The sequence below is a fragment of the Hyla sarda genome, chromosome 5 (assembly GCF_029499605.1).
Source record: "Hyla sarda isolate aHylSar1 chromosome 5, aHylSar1.hap1, whole genome shotgun sequence".
Taxonomy (NCBI): domain Eukaryota; kingdom Metazoa; phylum Chordata; class Amphibia; order Anura; family Hylidae; genus Hyla; species Hyla sarda.
The window spans coordinates 158,569,736-158,588,371 of record NC_079193.1 but is presented as its reverse complement, the minus strand read 5'-3'; the positions used below and the strand labels follow the sequence as shown (position 1 = coordinate 158,588,371).

General features: G+C 44.5%; 1 protein-coding gene across 1 annotated transcript in view; it reads right to left on the bottom strand.

The window, feature by feature from the left end:
- CNTNAP2 (contactin associated protein 2) overlaps positions 1-18,636 on the bottom strand; it is a 1,818,787-nt gene that overhangs the window by 570,646 nt on the left and 1,229,505 nt on the right. Inside the window, exon 11 of the mRNA XM_056520555.1 lies at positions 1,747-1,853. Within this exon, the coding sequence (XP_056376530.1) occupies positions 1,747-1,853 (107 nt within the window). The remainder of the gene's footprint in view (positions 1-1,746; positions 1,854-18,636) is intronic.

Genomic DNA, 18,636 nt, shown 5'->3' with positions numbered 1-18,636 from the left:
TTATGTGTTTCCTACTTTTTTAGTACTTAAAAAATATATAACTACATGCACCAAAATTAGTATGTTTAAAATTGTCACTTTCTGACCCCTATAACTTTTTATTTTTCCACATACAGGGCTATATAGGGACTAATTTTTTGTGCCATGGTCTGTAGTTTTTATTGGTAACATTTTCGTTTTGATATGACTTTTTGATCACTTTTTATTCATATTTTTATGGTATGGGAAGTGACCAAAAATGCCCAATTTTGGTATTTTTTTTACGTGTACGCCGTGCAATTTAGCTAACCTTATATTTTAATAGTTCAGACATTTATGCACGCGGCAGTACCACATATGATTTTTTTTTCAAAATTACATTAAGGGGGGTGATTCAAACTTTTATTAGGGGAGGGGGCTTATTCCCATTTATTCTCTCTTTTTATTTTTAACACTTTTAACTTTTTTTTTTTTTTTAGCCTCCACAGGGGGCTATAACATGCAATCTTTTGATTGCATACACTGATCAATGCTATGCCATAGCATATCATTGATCAGTGTTATCAGCGCTCTGCTGCTACAGCCTGCAGGCTTGGAGCAGTAGATCGCCGATTGGACGAGGAGGCAGGTGAAGACCCTACCATTGTCCAGTAAGCTGATTCAGGACATTATGATTCTGTCGTGATAGTCCTGATCAGCTCCGCTGAGCTGCCGGGATAGTTTTACTTTCACTTTAGATGCCACAATCAACTTTGATCGCGGCTTCTAAAGGGTGAATGCCGGGCATCGGCCTGATCGGCAATGCCCGGCATTAGCCCTGGGTCCTGGCTGCTAATAGCAGTCGGGACCCACAGGGTTTGAAGCATTCTCCGCTGGTGAGAACATTTGCAAACCCTGGTAATGGGATCAGGGCGTACAGGTACGCCCTGCATCCTTAATGACTCGGGAATGGGGGCGTACCTGTGCACCCTGCATCCTTAACTGGTAAGTAATTATTGATTTGCCTATACGGATCTATGCTATGCTATTGTATAGTAAATGTACATAGTGTGTCTCCAAAGGATTAAGAAACTCTATTTTTTACAATTTAAAGGGAATGCCGGTATTTTTTCTGATAAATTTCTGCATTTCTGGATTTTAATTGCAGCATGAGACAAATAGAATCAAAGAAACGGAGAGGATTATGTGAGCAACTGCTGAGATATTTCTTATAATGTAATATGTTTCTTTAATGAAGAGAGAAATCCCAAAGAATCACTTGCAGACTGGATGTATCACCAACAGTAAGCATTAACCGAATACAGATAGTTTAATTCCTCAAGGACACAGCTCATTTTGGCCTCAAAGACACAGACAATTTCATTTTTGCATTTTCATTTTTCCTCCTTGCCTTCTAAGATGCATAACTTTTTTTTTTTTTTCCATCCATGGACCTATGTGAGGGCTTGTTTTTTGCATGACTATTAGAATTTTGTAACACCTTTTATTTTACCCTAAAATGTATGGCGAAACAAAAAATATATATTATTTGTGGGGAAATTGATAAGAAAAACACAATTTTGCAACTTTAGAAGGGTTTAGTTTTCACACTGTACACTGTAAAAATGACATGTTTCCTTTGTCAGTCAATAGGATTGAAATGATACCCACATGCTTTTCTATTATAATACATATATACATATATATATATATATATATATATATATATATATATACATTAACTATATATATTTTAATAACTGTATATGTTATTACTTTTGTACTTACAGTTATGACAGGTGGCACCAGTGTACCCAGTTCCTTCACAGTTACAAGTTATGGTGTCCCATGTTTGAGTACACTTGCCTCCGTGTTCACAATTGTTAGGGACACATCTGTGAAGTAAAACAGATATTATTAGACAAACATAAACTTATAGTTCTTTGTGACCACATTTCAAGCTACCAATCATTTATAATAGAATTGCAATAAAACTTTGCCCTTAATTTTAAATATAATTAAGGGAAAACTGTCCTTCTGCCCATGGAGTGTATATGTCATTTGTCATTTATTACACAAAGTTGTAATTAATCCTCATTAGCACAAACAGATGATAATGAAGTGTAACGGTTTATGCCAATTGCACAAAGGTGAGATATGGCAAGACTAATATCAGTCATCTTAATTCAAGCAGCACATCAGGGCACCGGCTGATGGGTAAAATTAGTTTTTCCAACCTACATAATAGGCAAAGACACAACTACAGACATTAGACAAGAAGAAGAAGAGACATGTTTGAGAACCTTTATTGTTCAATGGTTGGGCCCTTGACTTGTAACATATCAGGCAAGTTTAATAGCATATAGTAAAATTGCAAGGATTTTCAGAGGCTACTTCTCATCAGTAAAAGGGTAATGAGGTGGCGGTGTGCCTGCTGGCTTTAACAGAAAATAATCAGCATGCATTGCAAAGCATGGGCATTCCACTAAGGGAAAAAAGGTATTAAACAGCAAATCTTATAACAGAAGTTGGAATGATTCAATCCTTTTTTTCTTTTCTAGTTCATTCATGCCAGCTGGAGGCATGGGCTCCTCATAGAGAATTAAAAAATGACGGAAATCGGTGCTATAAACCGGGAACAAGATGCTGCCTGTAAATCAAGCCTGTTACCATTATTAATGGTGGAGTATGATTTTAGAGACTGCTAGATACATTACTTTATACCAGAATCTGTCTATGATGAATGGCGACATTTATTGATATTCTTTATTTTAACCTTTTCATTACATAGGGCGTATGGATACGCCCTGCATTCCGAGTCCTTAAGGACTGAGGGCGTATCCATACGCCTGTGGGAATTCCGGTCCCCACCGCTAGCCGGTTGGGGACCGGAGCCGGATGCCTGCTGAAATCGTTCAGCAGGCATCGCGGCATATCGCCCAGGGGGGTCATTATGCCACCCCATGTCGGCGATGGCCGCAGATCGCTGGACAATTCAGTCCAGCAATCTTCGGCGATTCCGGGTCAATCGGGTCTCCAGTGACCCGGAATTACTGGCTGATCGGGGGCTGTCTCTGACGGCCTCGAACAGCCATAGCCAGCAGGGGTGAGGTGGCACTGGTGCCACCCCATGATCGCCCTGATTCGTCGGCCGGTTTACCGGCCGACCAATCAGGGCACCTGCTGCGGGTGTCACTCCCGCAAACCGCTCCGCCCCTCTTCCGGAGGATGTGAGCGGGTGCGGGAAGAAGACCCCGGGAGCTGGGGACCCCGATCCCCGGCGTCAATGTTGGGATCGGGGCCAAAGGAGTGGCGGCGGCGGCAGCGATGGCGGCGAGGGACTGACCTGTGTCCCGGAGTAGCAGTAGGAGGTGAGTGACAGCCTCCTGCTGTTGCTTAGCAACAGCTCCCAGCATGCAATAAGGGCATGCTGGGAGCTGTAGTTATGCAACAGTAGGAGGCGGACAATCACAACTCCCAGCATTCCCTTATGGGCATGCTGGGACTTATAGTTTTGCAACAGCTGGAGGCACATTTTTTCTATGGAAAAGTGTACCTTCAGCTGTTGTATAACTTCAACTCCCAGCTTGCACAAACAGCTAAAGTGCATGCTGGGAGTTGTAGTGGTGCATCTGCTGGTTGCATAACTACAACTCCCAGCATGCCCGTTGGCTGTCGGTGACTGCTGAGAGTTGTAGTTTTGTAACAGCTGAAGGCACAATGGTTGTGGTTGTGAAACTCAGATTTTTTTTTACCTAACTCAGTGTTTCACAACCGGTGTGCCTCCAGCTGTTGCAAACTACAACTCTCAGCAGTCATCGTACACCATACATCGTACATGCTGAGAGTTGTAGTTTTGCAACAGCTGGAGGCACACTGGTTGTGAAACACTGAGTTAGGTCACAAACTCAGTGATACATAACCAGTGTGCCTACAGCTGTTGCAAAACTAAAACTCTCAGCATGTACAGTTTGTCAGCGCATGCTGGGAGTTGTAGTTTTGCAACAGCTGGATGTTCCCCCCCCCCCCCAATGTGAACGTACAGGGTACACTCACATTGGCGGAGGTTTACAGTAAGTATCCGGCTGCAAGTTTGAGCTGCGGCAAATTTTCTGCTGCAGCTCAAACTGCCAGCGAGAAACTACTGTGAACCCCTGCCCGTCTGACTGTACCCTAAAATCACTACACTACACTACCACAAAATAAAATAAAAAGTAAAAAACACTACATATACACATACCCCTACACAGCCCCCCTCCCCTCCCCAATAAAAATGAAAAACGTCTGGTACGCCACTGTTTCCAAAACGGAGCCTCCAGCTGTTGCAAAACAACTACTCTCAGTATTACCAGACCGCCACTGACTGTCCAGGCATGCTGGGAGTTTTACAACAGCTGGAGGCACCCTGTTTGGGAATCACTGGCGTAGAATTACCCTATGTCCACCCCTATGCAAGTCCCTAATTTAGGCCTCAAATGCGCATGGCGCTCTCACTTTGGAGCCCTGTCGTATTTGAAGACAACAGTTTAGGGTCACATATGTGGTATCACCGTACTCAGGAGAAATTGTATTACAAATTTTGGGGGCTATTTTCTACTTTTACCCTTTTTAAAAATGTGAATTTTTTGGGAAATCAGGCATTTTAGGTAAAAAATTTTTTTTTTTTTTTTTTACATACGCAAAAGTCGTGAAACACCTGTGGGGTGTAAAGGTTCACTTAACCCCTTGTTACATTCCCCGAGGGGTCTAGTTTCCAAAATAGTATGCCATGTGGGTTTCTTTTGCTGTCCTGGCACCATAGGGGCATCCTAAATGCGGCATGCCCCCAGAGCAAAATTTGCTTCCAAAAAGCCAAATGTGACTACTCCTCTTCTGAGACCTGTAGTGCACCAGCAGAGCACTCCCCCCCCCCCATATGAGGTGTTTTCTGAATCGGGAGAAATTGGGGTATTTTTTTTTTTACATTTGCAAAAGTCATGAAACACCTGTGAGGTATTAAGGCTCACTTTATCCCATGTTACATGGGCTTTTTGCAGTTTTTGCCCCCCAAAAACCATTTCAGAAAAATGTTCTCTCCAAAATCCCCTTGTTGCTCCTTCCCTTCTGAGCCCTCTACTGCGCCCGCCGAACACTTTACATAGACATATGACGTATGTGCTTACTCGAGAGAAATTGGGCTACAAACACAAGTAAAAATTTTCTCCTTTTACCACTTGAAAAATTAATAAATTGGGTCTACAAGAACATGTGAGTGTAAAAAATGAAGATTTTGAATTTTCTCCTTCACTTTGCTGCTATTCCTATGAAACACTTAAACGGTTAAAACACTGACTGAATGTCATTTTAAATACTTTGGAGGGTGTAGTTTTTATAATGGGGTCATTTATGGGGTATTTCTAATATGAAGACCCTTCAAATCCACTTCAAAACTGAACTGGTCCCTGAAAAATATGGAGTTTGAAAATTTTGTGAAAAATTGGAAAATTGCTGCTGAACTTTGAAGCCCTCTGGTGTCTTCCAAAAGTAAAAACTTGTCAATTTTATGATGCAAACATAAAGTAGACATATTGTATATGGGAATTAAAAAAAAATTTATTCGTAATATACATTTTCCTTACAAGCAGAAAGCTTCAAAGTTAGAAAAATGCAAAATTTTCAAATTTTTCATCAAATTTACGGATTTTTCACCAAGAAAGGATGCAAGTTACCACAAACATTTACTACTATGCTAAAGTAGAATATGTCACGAAAAAACAATCTCGAAATCAGAATGATAACTAAAAGCATTCCAGAGTTATTAATGTTTAAAGTGACAGTGGTCAGATGTGCATGTTACGCCGAGCGCTCCGGGTCCCTGCTCCTCCCCGGAGCGCTCGCTACACTCTCGTTACTGCAGCGCTCCGGTCAGATCCACTGACCCGGGGCGCTGTGATACCGCCTCCAGCCGGGATGCGATTCGCGATGCGGGTGGCGCCCGCTCGCGATGCGCACCCCGGCTCCCGTACCTGACTCGCTCTCCGTCGGTCCTGTCCCGGCGCGCGCGGCCCCGCTCCCTAGGGCGCGCGCGCGCCGGGTCTCTGCGATTTAAAGGGCCACTGCGCCGCTGATTGGCGCAGTGGTTCTAATTAGTGTGTTCACCTGTGCACTCCTTATTTATACCTCACTTCCCCTGCACTCCCTCGCTGGATCTTGTTGCCATTGTGCCAGTGAAAGCGTTTCCTTGTGTGTTCCTAGCCTGTGTTCCAGACCTCCTGCCGTTGCCCCTGACTACGATCCTTGCTGCCTGCCCCGACCTTCTGCTACGTCCGACCTTGCTTCTGTCTACTCCCTTGTACCGCGCCTATCTTCAGCAGTCAGAGAGGTTGAGCCGTTGCTAGTGGATACGACCTGGTCACTACCGCCGCAGCAAGACCATCCCGCTTTGCGGCGGGCTCTGGTGAAAACCAGTAGTGACTTAGAACCGATCCACTAGCACGGTCCACGCCAATCCCTCTCTGGCACAGAGGATCCACTACCTGCCAGCCGGCATCGTGACAGTAGATCCGGCCATGGATCCCGCTGAAGTTCCTCTGCCAGTTGTCGCCGACCTCACCACGGTGGTCGCCCAGCAGTCACAACAGATAGCGCAACAAGGCCAACAGCTGTCTCAACTGACCGTGATGCTACAGCAGCTACTACCACAGCTTCAGCAATCATCTCCTCCGCCAGCTCCTGCACCTCCTCCGCAGCGAGTGGCCGCTTCTGGTCTACGACTATCCTTGCCGGATAAATTTGATGGGGACTCTAAATTCTGCCGTGGCTTTCTTTCCCAATGTTCCCTGCACTTGGAGATGATGTCGGACCAGTTTCCTACTGAAAGGTCTAAGGTGGCTTTCGTAGTCAGCCTTCTGTCTGGAAAAGCTCTGTCATGGGCCACACCGCTCTGGGACCGCAATGACCCCGTCACTGCCTCTATACACTCCTTCTTCTCGGAAATTCGAAGTGTCTTTGAGGAACCTGCCCGAGCCTCTTCTGCTGAGACTGCCCTGTTGAACCTGGTCCAGGGTAATTCTTCCGTTGGCGAGTACGCCGTACAATTCCGTACTCTTGCTTCAGAACTATCCTGGAATAATGAGGCCCTCTGCGCGACCTTTAAAAAAGGCCTATCCAGCAACATTAAAGATGTTCTGGCCGCACGAGAAATCCCTGCTAACCTACATGAACTCATTCATCTAGCCACTCGCATTGACATGCGTTTTTCCGAAAGGCGTCAGGAGCTCCGCCAGGATATGGACTTTGTTCGCACGAGGCGTTTTTTCTCCCCGGCTCCTCTCTCCTCTGGTCCCCTGCAATCCGTTCCTGTGCCTCCCGCCGTGGAGGCTATGCAGGTCGACCGGTCTCGCCTGACACCTCAAGAGAGGACACGACGCCGCATGGAGAATCTCTGCCTGTACTGTGCCAGTACCGAACACTTCCTGAAGGATTGTCCTATCCGTCCTCCCCGCCTGGAAAGACGTACGCTGACTCCGCACAAAGGTGAGACAGTCCTTGATGTCAACTCTGCTTCTCCACGTCTTACTGTGCCTGTGCGGATATCTGCCTCTGCCTTCTCCTTCTCTACTATGGCCTTCTTGGATTCCGGATCTGCAGGAAATTTTATTTTGGCCTCTCTCGTCAACAGGTTCAACATCCCGGTGACCAGTCTCGCCAGACCCCTCTACATCAATTGTGTAAACAATGAAAGATTGGACTGTACCATACGTTTCCGCACGGAGCCCCTTCTAATGTGCATCGGACCTCATCACAAGAAAATTGAATTTTTGGTCCTCCCCAATTGCACTTCCGAAATTCTCCTTGGACTACCCTGGCTTCAACTCCATTCCCCAACCCTGGATTGGTCCACTGGGGAGATCAAGAGTTGGGGGCCCTCTTGTTTCAAGGACTGCCTAAAACCGGTTCCCAGTACCCCTTGCCGTGACTCTGTGGTTCCCCCTGTAACCGGTCTCCCTAAGGCCTATATGGACTTTGCAGATGTTTTTTGCAAAAAACAAGCTGAGACTCTACCTCCTCACAGGCCTTATGATTGTCCTATTGACCTCCTCCCGGGCACTACTCCACCCCGGGGCAGAATTTATCCTCTGTCCGCCCCAGAGACTCTTGCTATGTCTGAGTACATCCAGGAAAATTTAAAAAAGGGCTTTATCCGTAAATCCTCCTCTCCTGCCGGAGCCGGATTTTTCTTTGTGTCCAAAAAAGATGGCTCTCTACGTCCTTGCATTGACTACCGCGGTCTTAATAAAATCACGGTAAAGAACCGCTACCCCCTACCTCTCATCTCTGAACTCTTTGATCGCCTCCAAGGTGCCCACATCTTTACCAAACTGGACTTAAGAGGTGCTTATAATCTCATCCGCATCAGAGAGGGGGATGAATGGAAAACGGCATTTAACACTAGAGATGGACACTTTGAGTATCTGGTCATGCCCTTTGGCCTGTGCAACGCCCCTGCCGTCTTCCAAGACTTTGTTAATGACATTTTTCGTGATCTCTTATACTCCTGTGTTGTTGTATATCTGGACGATATCCTGATTTTTTCTGCCAATCTAGAAGAACACCGCCAGCATGTCCGTATGGTTCTTCAGAGACTTCGTGACAATCAACTTTATGCCAAGATAGAGAAATGTCTGTTTGAATGCCAATCTCTTCCTTTCCTAGGATACTTGGTCTCTGGCCAGGGACTACAAATGGATCCAGACAAACTCTCTGCCGTCTTAGATTGGCCACGCCCCTCCGGACTCCGTGCTATCCAACGTTTTTTGGGGTTCGCCAATTATTACAGGCAATTTATTCCACATTTCTCTACCGTTGTGGCTCCTATCGTGGCTTTAACCAAAAAAAATGCCAATCCCAAGTCATGGCCTCCTCAAGCGGAAGACGCCTTTAAACGGCTCAAGTCTGCCTTTTCTTCTGCTCCCGTGCTCTCCAGACCTGACCCAGCTAAACCCTTCCTATTGGAGGTTGATGCCTCCTCAGTAGGAGCTGGAGCGGTCCTTCTACAAAAAAATTCTTCCGGGCATGCTGTTACTTGTGGGTTTTTTTCTAGGACCTTCTCTCCGGCGGAGAGGAACTACTCCATCGGGGATCGAGAGCTTCTAGCCATTAAATTAGCACTTGAGGAATGGAGGCATCTGCTGGAGGGATCAAGATTTCCAGTTATTATTTACACCGATCACAAGAACCTCTCCTATCTCCAGTCTGCCCAACGGCTGAATCCTCGCCAGGCCAGGTGGTCTCTGTTCTTTGCCCGATTTAATTTTGAAATTCACTTTCGGCCTGCCGATAAGAACATTAGGGCCGATGCTCTCTCTCGTTCCTCGGATGCCTCGGAAGTTGAACTCTCTCCGCAACACATCATTCCTCCTGACTGCCTGATTTCCACTTCTCCAGCCTCCATCAGGCAAACTCCTCCAGGAAAGACCTTCATCTCTCCACGCCAACGCCTCGGAATCCTCAAATGGGGTCACTCCTCCCATCTCGCAGGTCATGCGGGCATCAAGAAATCTGTGCAACTCATCTCTCGCTTCTATTGGTGGCCAACTCTGGAGACGGATGTCGTGGACTTTGTGCGAGCCTGCACTGTCTGTGCCCGGGATAAGACTCCTCGCCAGAAGCCCGCTGGTTTTCTTCATCCTCTGCCTGTCCCCGAACAGCCTTGGTCTCTGATTGGTATGGATTTTATTACAGACTTACCCCCATCCCGTGGCAACACTGTTGTTTGGGTGGTCGTTGATCGATTCTCCAAAATGGCACATTTCATCCCTCTTCCTGGTCTTCCTTCAGCGCCTCAGTTGGCTAAACAATTTTTTGTACACATTTTTCGTCTTCACGGGTTGCCCACGCAGATCGTCTCGGATAGAGGCGTCCAATTCGTGTCAAAATTCTGGAGGGCTCTCTGTAAACAACTCAAGATTAAATTAAACTTTTCTTCTGCATATCATCCTCAATCCAATGGACAAGTAGAAAGAATTAACCAGGTCTTGGGTGATTATTTACGACATTTTGTTTCCTCCCGCCAGGATGATTGGGCAGATCTTCTACCATGGGCCGAATTCTCGTATAACTTCAGAGTCTCTGAATCTTCCTCCAAATCCCCATTTTTCGTGGTGTACGGCCGTCACCCTCTTCCTCCCCTCCCTACCCCCTTGCCCTCTGGTCTGCCCGCTATGGATGAAATATCTCGTGATCTTTCCACCATATGGAGAGAGACCCAAAATTCTCTCTTACAGGCTTCATCACGCATGAAGAAGTTTGCTGATAAGAAAAGAAGAGCTCCTCCCATTTTTTCTCCTGGAGACAAGGTATGGCTCTCCGCTAAATATGTCCGCTTCCGTGTCCCTAGCTACAAGTTGGGACCACGCTATCTTGGTCCTTTCAAAATTTTGTGCCAGATTAATCCTGTCTCTTACAAACTTCTTCTTCCTCCTTCTCTTCGTATTCCTAATGCCTTTCACGTTTCTCTTCTTAAACCACTTATCATCAACCGTTTCTCTCCCAAACTTGTTTCCCCCACTCCTGTTTCCGGCTCCTCGGACATCTTCTCCGTCAAAGAGATTCTGGCATCCAAGAAGGTCAGAGGGAAAACTTTTTTTTTAGTTGATTGGGAGGGTTGTGGTCCAGAAGAGAGATCCTGGGAACCTGAGGACAATATTCTAGACAAAAGTCTGCTCCTCAGGTTCTCAGGCTCTAAGAAGAGGGGGAGACCCAAGGGGGGGGTACTGTTACGCCGAGCGCTCCGGGTCCCCGCTCCTCCCCGGAGCGCTCGCTACACTCTCGTTACTGCAGCGCTCCGGTCAGATCCACTGACCCGGGGCGCTGCGATACCGCCTCCAGCCGGGATGCGATTCGCTATGCGGGTGGCGCCCGCTCGCGATGCGCACCCCGGCTCCCGTACCTGACTCGCTCTCCGTCGGTCCTGTCCCGGCGCGCGCGGCCCCGCTCCCTAGGGCGCGCGCGCGCCGGGTCTCTGCGATTTAAAGGGCCACTGCGCCGCTGATTGGCGCAGTGGTTCTAATTAGTGTGTTCACCTGTGCACTCCTTATTTATACCTCACTTCCCCTGCACTCCCTCGCCGGATCTTGTTGCCATTGTGCCAGTGAAAGCGTTTCCTTGTGTGTTCCTAGCCTGTGTTCCAGACCTCCTGCCGTTGCCCCTGACTACGATCCTTGCTGCCTGCCCCGACCTTCTGCTACGTCCGACCTTGCTTCTGTCTACTCCCTTGTACCGCGCCTATCTTCAGCAGTCAGAGAGGTTGAGCCGTTGCTAGTGGATACGACCTGGTCACTACCGCCGCAGCAAGACCATCCCGCTTTGCGGCGGGCTCTGGTGAAAACCAGTAGTGACTTAGAACCGATCCACTAGCACGGTCCACGCCAATCCCTCTCTGGCACAGAGGATCCACTACCTGCCAGCCGGCATCGTGACAGTGCAAAAAACGCTCTGGTCCTTGAGGGGTTAAGGAAACTGTTTTCTATAACTTATCTTAGATTAATTTATTTGATGTCAGTCTGTAAAAGAGAAAATAATGTTCTTGCTGTTTTATGTCAATTTCTAATAGTACACTCCCTTTAAAATAAAATTTGAATTAAAGGGGTACTCCACCCCTAGACATCTTATCCCCTATCCAACGGATAGGGGATGAGATGTCTGATTGCGGGGTCCCACCACTGGAGACCCCCACAATATAGCATGCAGCACCCACCTGTATCTGCTCCGGAAGCACTGGAGGGTCTGGCTCCCGACCACAGGGACGGAAGATCATGATATCATGACTTCACCCCCGTGTGATGTCACGTCCTGCCCCCTCAATACAAGTCTATGGGAGGGGGTGTGATGGCTGTCACGCCCTCTCCCATAGACTTGCATTGAGGGGGCGGGACGTGACGTCACACGGGGGTTGTGTCGTGACGTCACGATCTTCCATCCCTGTGGTCGGGAGCCAGACCCTCCAGCGCTTCCGTAGCAGATACAGGTGGGTGCTGCATGCTATATTGTGGCGGTCCCCAGGGGCGGGACCCCCGCGATCAGACGTCTTATCCCCTATCCTTTGGATAGGGGATAGGATGTCTAGGGGGAGTACCCCTTTTAAAAATATGTTAATGGCGTTTATTTTCAGAGCTCAAAATATAGATAGATACCACACCTGAGCATCTGACAATTACTCTAATAACATTTGACATAAGTTATTTTTGTTCAAATCTAATGTACACTTGTATGTGTGGTATTACAGGGAAAGTTCAGCCAAAACTTTTTAATTCCCAAAGATTCTATATTCGAATATCTAAAGCCTAAATTATGTACTTTTATTGGACACCTGTTACACATATTTATTTCCCATAAAACACAGTACTACTGCAAACATGCCATATAACAGTGATATTAACAAAGTGGTCTCTGTATTGTGATACTACAGTAGCTCTACATGCAGATATTACAAACAATTGCAACATTTGGCAATGTTACATTGGGCTGTGTGAAGCACAATGAACTTGGACATGATCAACTAGCAAATTTAGATGGTACACTAGAAAATACTTGAAATTATGAATAGGAAAACATTGTTCCTAAATGCAAATAATCATTCTTATATTGTGCTTAGACAATATAATAGAAATAATGATATGATGATGATGAAGAAGAGGGAAGAGAAGGAAATATTAAAAAGGCAGAATAGATATCAAGAAGAAAAGAAAACAGAAAGAAAGGAACAAATAACATTACCCCAATACCAAAGGAATCTTCACAACACTATTTTATTTGCACACACACGCACACACCCATATATAGTTGTGTCCTTTGTGCGCATGTACTGTTTACTCAATGATCTAAACCATGTTTTGACAGCCATAACTCTCCTGTACCTAGGCAAACTTATTCTTGACAGTCTTTGAAAACCAGTAGATCTACACTTCTCATAACCCTTTTTTACACTATATAAAGACCTATGCTAGGTATGTGGATGACATCCCTGTCATATGGTCAAGTTCAGAACAACAATTCATAGATTTTGTTGCCTATTTTAATAGTAACATTTCAATATGGCTTTTACACATCAGTATGGAGGGGATGCATTGGAATTCCGAGATGTTAAACTACTAACAATAGACTTATTACTGAAGGTTACAGAAAAGAAGTTGCAAGAAACACCCTGCTCCATTTTGATAGCTTTAATCAATTCACAGTAAAAAAGGGATACCATACGGGCAATGCATCAGACTAAAAAGAAATAATACAAAAGAAGAGTTGTACCAACAGCAAGCTGACGAGTTATAAGAAAGGTTAAGACAGAGATCATATCCAGAAACATTGATTAAAAAAAAGTAGACAGAGCTAATAAGAGAGAGAGAGAGAGAGAGAGACAGGAACCTTTAGTTTCTAACTGTAGACAAAATTATGAAAAAAGTTTTTCTTTTGTCTTTGAAAATTCTCCAATGAATAAAACAATCGAACTGGCCATAAGACGTAACTGGTACATAATTGAAGCAGATAAGGACCTAAAAAGTGTTGTGAACAGAAAGACTTTAATTACATATAAACACAACAAGATGATAGGGGATATATTGAGGACAACAGGAAAGAAAGAAAAAATCTAAAACTACATGGATGGGAGACCTGATACCAAAAGGGAACCTAATATGTAAAAATTGTCATTTTTGCAAATATAACATGGCAAAGAAAAAACCTGAGGATAGGACCCATTCATCGTGTAGTAAATGAACTAGATACGTGTTGTTCAAAAAAAATATAGTGTACGCTATATTCTGTTCCTGCGGTTTCTTTTATGTGGGGAAAATGGGTCACCACTTATTAGTGAGAATAAGGGAGCATGTATACTCTATTCGCACAGGGAAACATGGAGCACCCCATTTATTGTCCCACATGAAGGAAGCGCACGGAAATAAACCAGAAGTCCTGCGTTTCGCAGGACGAGAAAAAGTGGAAGCTAAAATAGGGAAACATGTAGACAGGAAACTCCTGCAAAGAGAAATGCACTGGATTATTAGATCCAATGCCACGGCCCCTTGGGTTAAACAACAGAACAGATCTAGCGGTGTGCTTTTAGTAATGCCTATCATGTGTTGGGTGTAGTTGTCTGTTATTGGTCCCCTGCCCCCCTTATCTATATATCTGTCACACCGAGAAGGACTTATGGCCGGAAGAAGTGCGAAACGAAGCTTGTTGCTTATCTATACTCCCGCTGCATATCCCTCTCCTATCCTTGTAATGTGAGTATTGTGCTTCTAAACAAAGAAACCTGAAGACGTTTTATGGTGAGTGGCCGACTATCTTCTTTTCAAGTTGTTTTATATTTTTGGGCCAACAACATTGTATGAGGGCTTGTTTTTTTGCAGCCATTTTTGTGATACATGCTACTTTTTGATCTGTAAAATTCTACGTTTCTTGAACATTTTTGTTGTTTCTTTTTGTTACGACAATTACCGTGTGGGATAAATAACAATATCACTGTACAAGTCATTATAAATGTGGAAATGCCTATTATGTATAGGTTTGGACCTCACTTGCTGCCTTACTAGGCAGACAGGGGGTCATCAGCTAGCTGGCCATGTGATTTATTTTGGTTTTCCCACCTCCAGGCCCATATTCATCCCATCCCACTTATTAAACAAGGAAATAATGGGGACATGCTAAGCCACGATTGGTTGAGCATGTCTCACTACCATAGGAGGGCTTATTTCTCCTTGCATGAGAGGGTTACAGAGAGGAAGAAGACTTTCCAGCATAGGGGTTGTAGGTACAGAGTAGAGCCCAGTGCTGCAGAAAGGGGGAGGGGGGTTAGGCATCAGCCAAGATCACTAAGATAAAAGTCCACATGACATTGAAAGGACACACAGCAATCTGCACTTTTATTTTTTGACAAAAACTATGCACTGCTATGCACTTCACTCTCCAACTGGTGACTTGACCTGGCTCATTTTAGTTGATATGCTTCATAGATTATAGAGTATATATATATATATATATATATATATATATATATATATAGATATAGATATATATATATATATATAAGCTTTCTATATAGTGCAATATAATCTAAGGTGCTATTATAACAAAAAATGCCAATTTCCAAAAGATCGACAGCCCCCACTTATGGCTCTGTAATGCTCTTTTACCTTACTGTTTACCAAAGCTTAACAAAAGCTATTTTAGTGGATGACTCAAGAGAATTGTCTTCACATGTAATGTGAAAAATTGGTCTCTCATGACAATGTGACATTTTTGTGCCAGTGCACAAACTTGTTGTCTATAAACTACACTTATTAAAGGTTCTAAAATAGCTTTCTGGTTCTCCTGTTGCAAGGCTGATGGTCTGGTTTCTGCTTTGTTAACTCTTTTCGAGTTTAAAAAGTTACAAATGTTAATTATTCAACATGTAATATCATTACAAAGGGGATATACAAGAGTAGAAAAAAGTTATGTATTTTTTTCCCAAAACAGTGAGCAGCGCCACTCTTTCCAGTATTGCAACTCTGTCCCATTAAATTGGATACTGCACATGAAAAAGAGTAGTGGCAGTGAAGAAATAAAACCTCAGATGCTGAGATTCCAGTAAAACCTAATGCAGATGACAGCATTAGTTGCATGAATTTTATTCCAGATAAAAGGACCAATTACGCATTTTGTGTAAGTAGTACCATTTTTAGGATTGATTTACAGCATTCATGCAGCACACACACACACATATATTCAAACACAAAATGCACATAGTACAAGTGGCGCCATAAATTCAATGCGTTATTGGTCATTAAATATTCATCTATAACTGATGCTATCATCACCATGACTGTTAACTGGAATCACAGCACCTGATAGATGGTTGCCTCTGGTTCTCTGCCACCCTATGGCTTAGCAGCATTCCACTAGACACATCTCTCTACCCCACTGAGGGTTAAATGTGAATATTCTAAACACTTCATGTGAGCAATAAACATATCACCCACCCAATGCCACTCTCTCTATTTTGGGAAATGCACAAGCTGCCCCTGTGTTTTTTTTTTCTTTCTTCTAGGCATACAAAACATTGACTTGTGCTGGGTGGTTTGTGGCATCGGTTTTCATAGCCAGGCAGCTGCATTACAAGCTGGAGCATTGCAAGGCAATTGTCAGATAGAGTGGTGTAAAGCATGTCAGCACTCAACTCTGGAGCAGAGGAAGTGTGTTCTGAGGAGTGACTTATTACATTTATCTATTTGGTGGCTGATGGACTAATCTGGGTTTGATGAATGACAGGAGAACATTACCAGCCTGACTGTATTGTGCTTACTGTAATGTTTGGTGGAGGAGGGATATTGTTATGGGGCTGTTTTTCATATTTGGCTTAGACCTCTTAGTTCCACTGGAATGAAATCTTATTTCTAAAGCGTACACAACATTTTGAACAATTGTACACTTCCAGCTTTGTGGGAACAGTTTGGGTTTGGCCCTTTTCTATTCCATCATGACTGTGCCCTAGTGTCCAACACATTTCCATAAAGGTGTGGTTGGTTTAGTTTGGTGTGGAAGAACTCGACTGGCCCGCACAAGGCCCTGACCTCAACCCCATAAAAAACCTTTGGGATAAACCAGAATGGAGACTGATGGTACGTGTACAACTGTACAACTGCATGCATGGCGGTGTGCAAAAGCCATGAGGTTACCTTAAAATTGGTCAGATTGCAGTGATATATGAAAGGTAAAAACGAACAATTCAGAGCTTATTATTCAACTCTTTACCTAATATTCTATACCATACAGTAATAAAGCTGAGCAATTCATTATTTTCAAGCACCTGTGCCAGTAATTCCCTTAAGGTGTCATACTTTGCTTGAGTTAGAGAACTGAACGTGTTTTTAGACTCTAGAGTAAGCATGGATATATTTCTGATCACCAGAATCACTGGGGTATACTGAGAAAAAGTGTTCCAAATTAATTGGAATCAATACGTGTGTAATTGTTCTTTTGTACCTGCCTTGTAACACAGTCATTTTTAGCCACTTTATTTTATGGAATGTTTATTATGTCAAAGGGTGAATGAATAGCTTAAGCATTACTTGCTTCTAATATGCATAACTCTTTAAAGTAGCTACATGGCCTAGATTGCTTTTAAATTTATGTTGTTGTAATAAAATAGTTCCACTGCAAGCTTCAGCAGTACTTCTATACAGCTGTCAAGGTGGGTCAAACCACCCGAGAACATTTATCATGTGATGAGGAGCTAGGCGTACCTTTACATATTGCCTCTGTATGATGTATATTACATTATGCAAATCAGTGATATGGGATTTCTTGTTGAATTTAGCGAGTCATTTATACACAGTATGATGTACATATTATGTGTTTGATAACGGTTTATGGCAAAGTAAATGTATATGGTTTCCAAATAACACACTGATTGTGCAATATAGTAATACCATATATACTCGAGTATAAGCCGAGTTTTTCACCACAATTTTTCGTGCTGAAAACGCCCCCCCCCCCCCCTCGGCTTATACCCGAGTGAACTCTGAACTCTCAGGGTGTCAATCCCTTTCAGTGGTCTTCAACATGCAGACCTCCATATGTTGCAAAACTACAACTCCCAGCATGCCCGGACAGCCATCGGCCAGGCATGCTGGGAGTTGTAGTTTTGAAACATATGGAGGACCTCAGGTTGAAGACCACTGCGGCCTTCATCATCATCCAGACCCCCCTTTAGTTTTCTACTCACCTCCCCTTGGTGGGAAGGAAGGGTGAGCTGGTCCGGGCCATCTATGCTTCAGGGACCGTCCGGTGGGGAGGGTTAGTCATTCCAGGCTGTCCATTTTCACCGGGAGGCCCTCTTCTCCGCTCTGGGCCGGCCCGGACTAGTGACGTTGCCTTGACGACGACGCACAGGGACGTTCATGCGCAGGAGAAGAGGGCCTCCAGGTGAAAATGGACAGCCCGGAACGACTAACCCTCCCCACCGGACGGTCCCTGCAGCATAGATGGCCTGGACCAGCTCACCCTCCCTTCCCACCGAGGGGAGGTAAGTAGAAAACTAAAGGGGGGTCTGGATGATGACGAAGGCCCGCAGTGGTCTTCAACCTGCGGACCTCCAGATGTTTCAAAACTCCAACTCCCAGCATGCCCGGAGAGCCGATGGCTGTCCGGGCACGCTGGGAGTTGTAGTTTTGCAACATCTGGAGGTCCGCAGGTTGAAGACCACTGATTGACAGGCGGTGATGATGAAGGGGGGATGATGACAGGGTGATGATGACGGGGGTGAAAATGACAGGGTGATTATGATGGAGTGTTAATGAAGGGGGTCTGGATGATGACGGGGGGGGGGATTATGTATTTCCCACCCTAGGCTTATAGTCGAGTCAATAACTTTTCCTGGGTTTTTGTGGTGAAATTAGCGGCCTCGGCTTATATTTGGGTCGGCTTATACTCGAGTATATACAGTGTATTATTACATGCTGTCAATTTATATAAAAATCCAAAGCGGATGGTGCAGATTTGTTGCAGATTTTTGGATTTGGAGGATCTATAGACTTCCTAATCTAAATTGTGCATATTTCAATCCATAATCATGCACAGTTTTGGGTACAATTAAAGGTTGGTTCACACATAGTGAATCCACAGTGTATTCAATGTTGCGGATGTGCTACTGACTGTCCC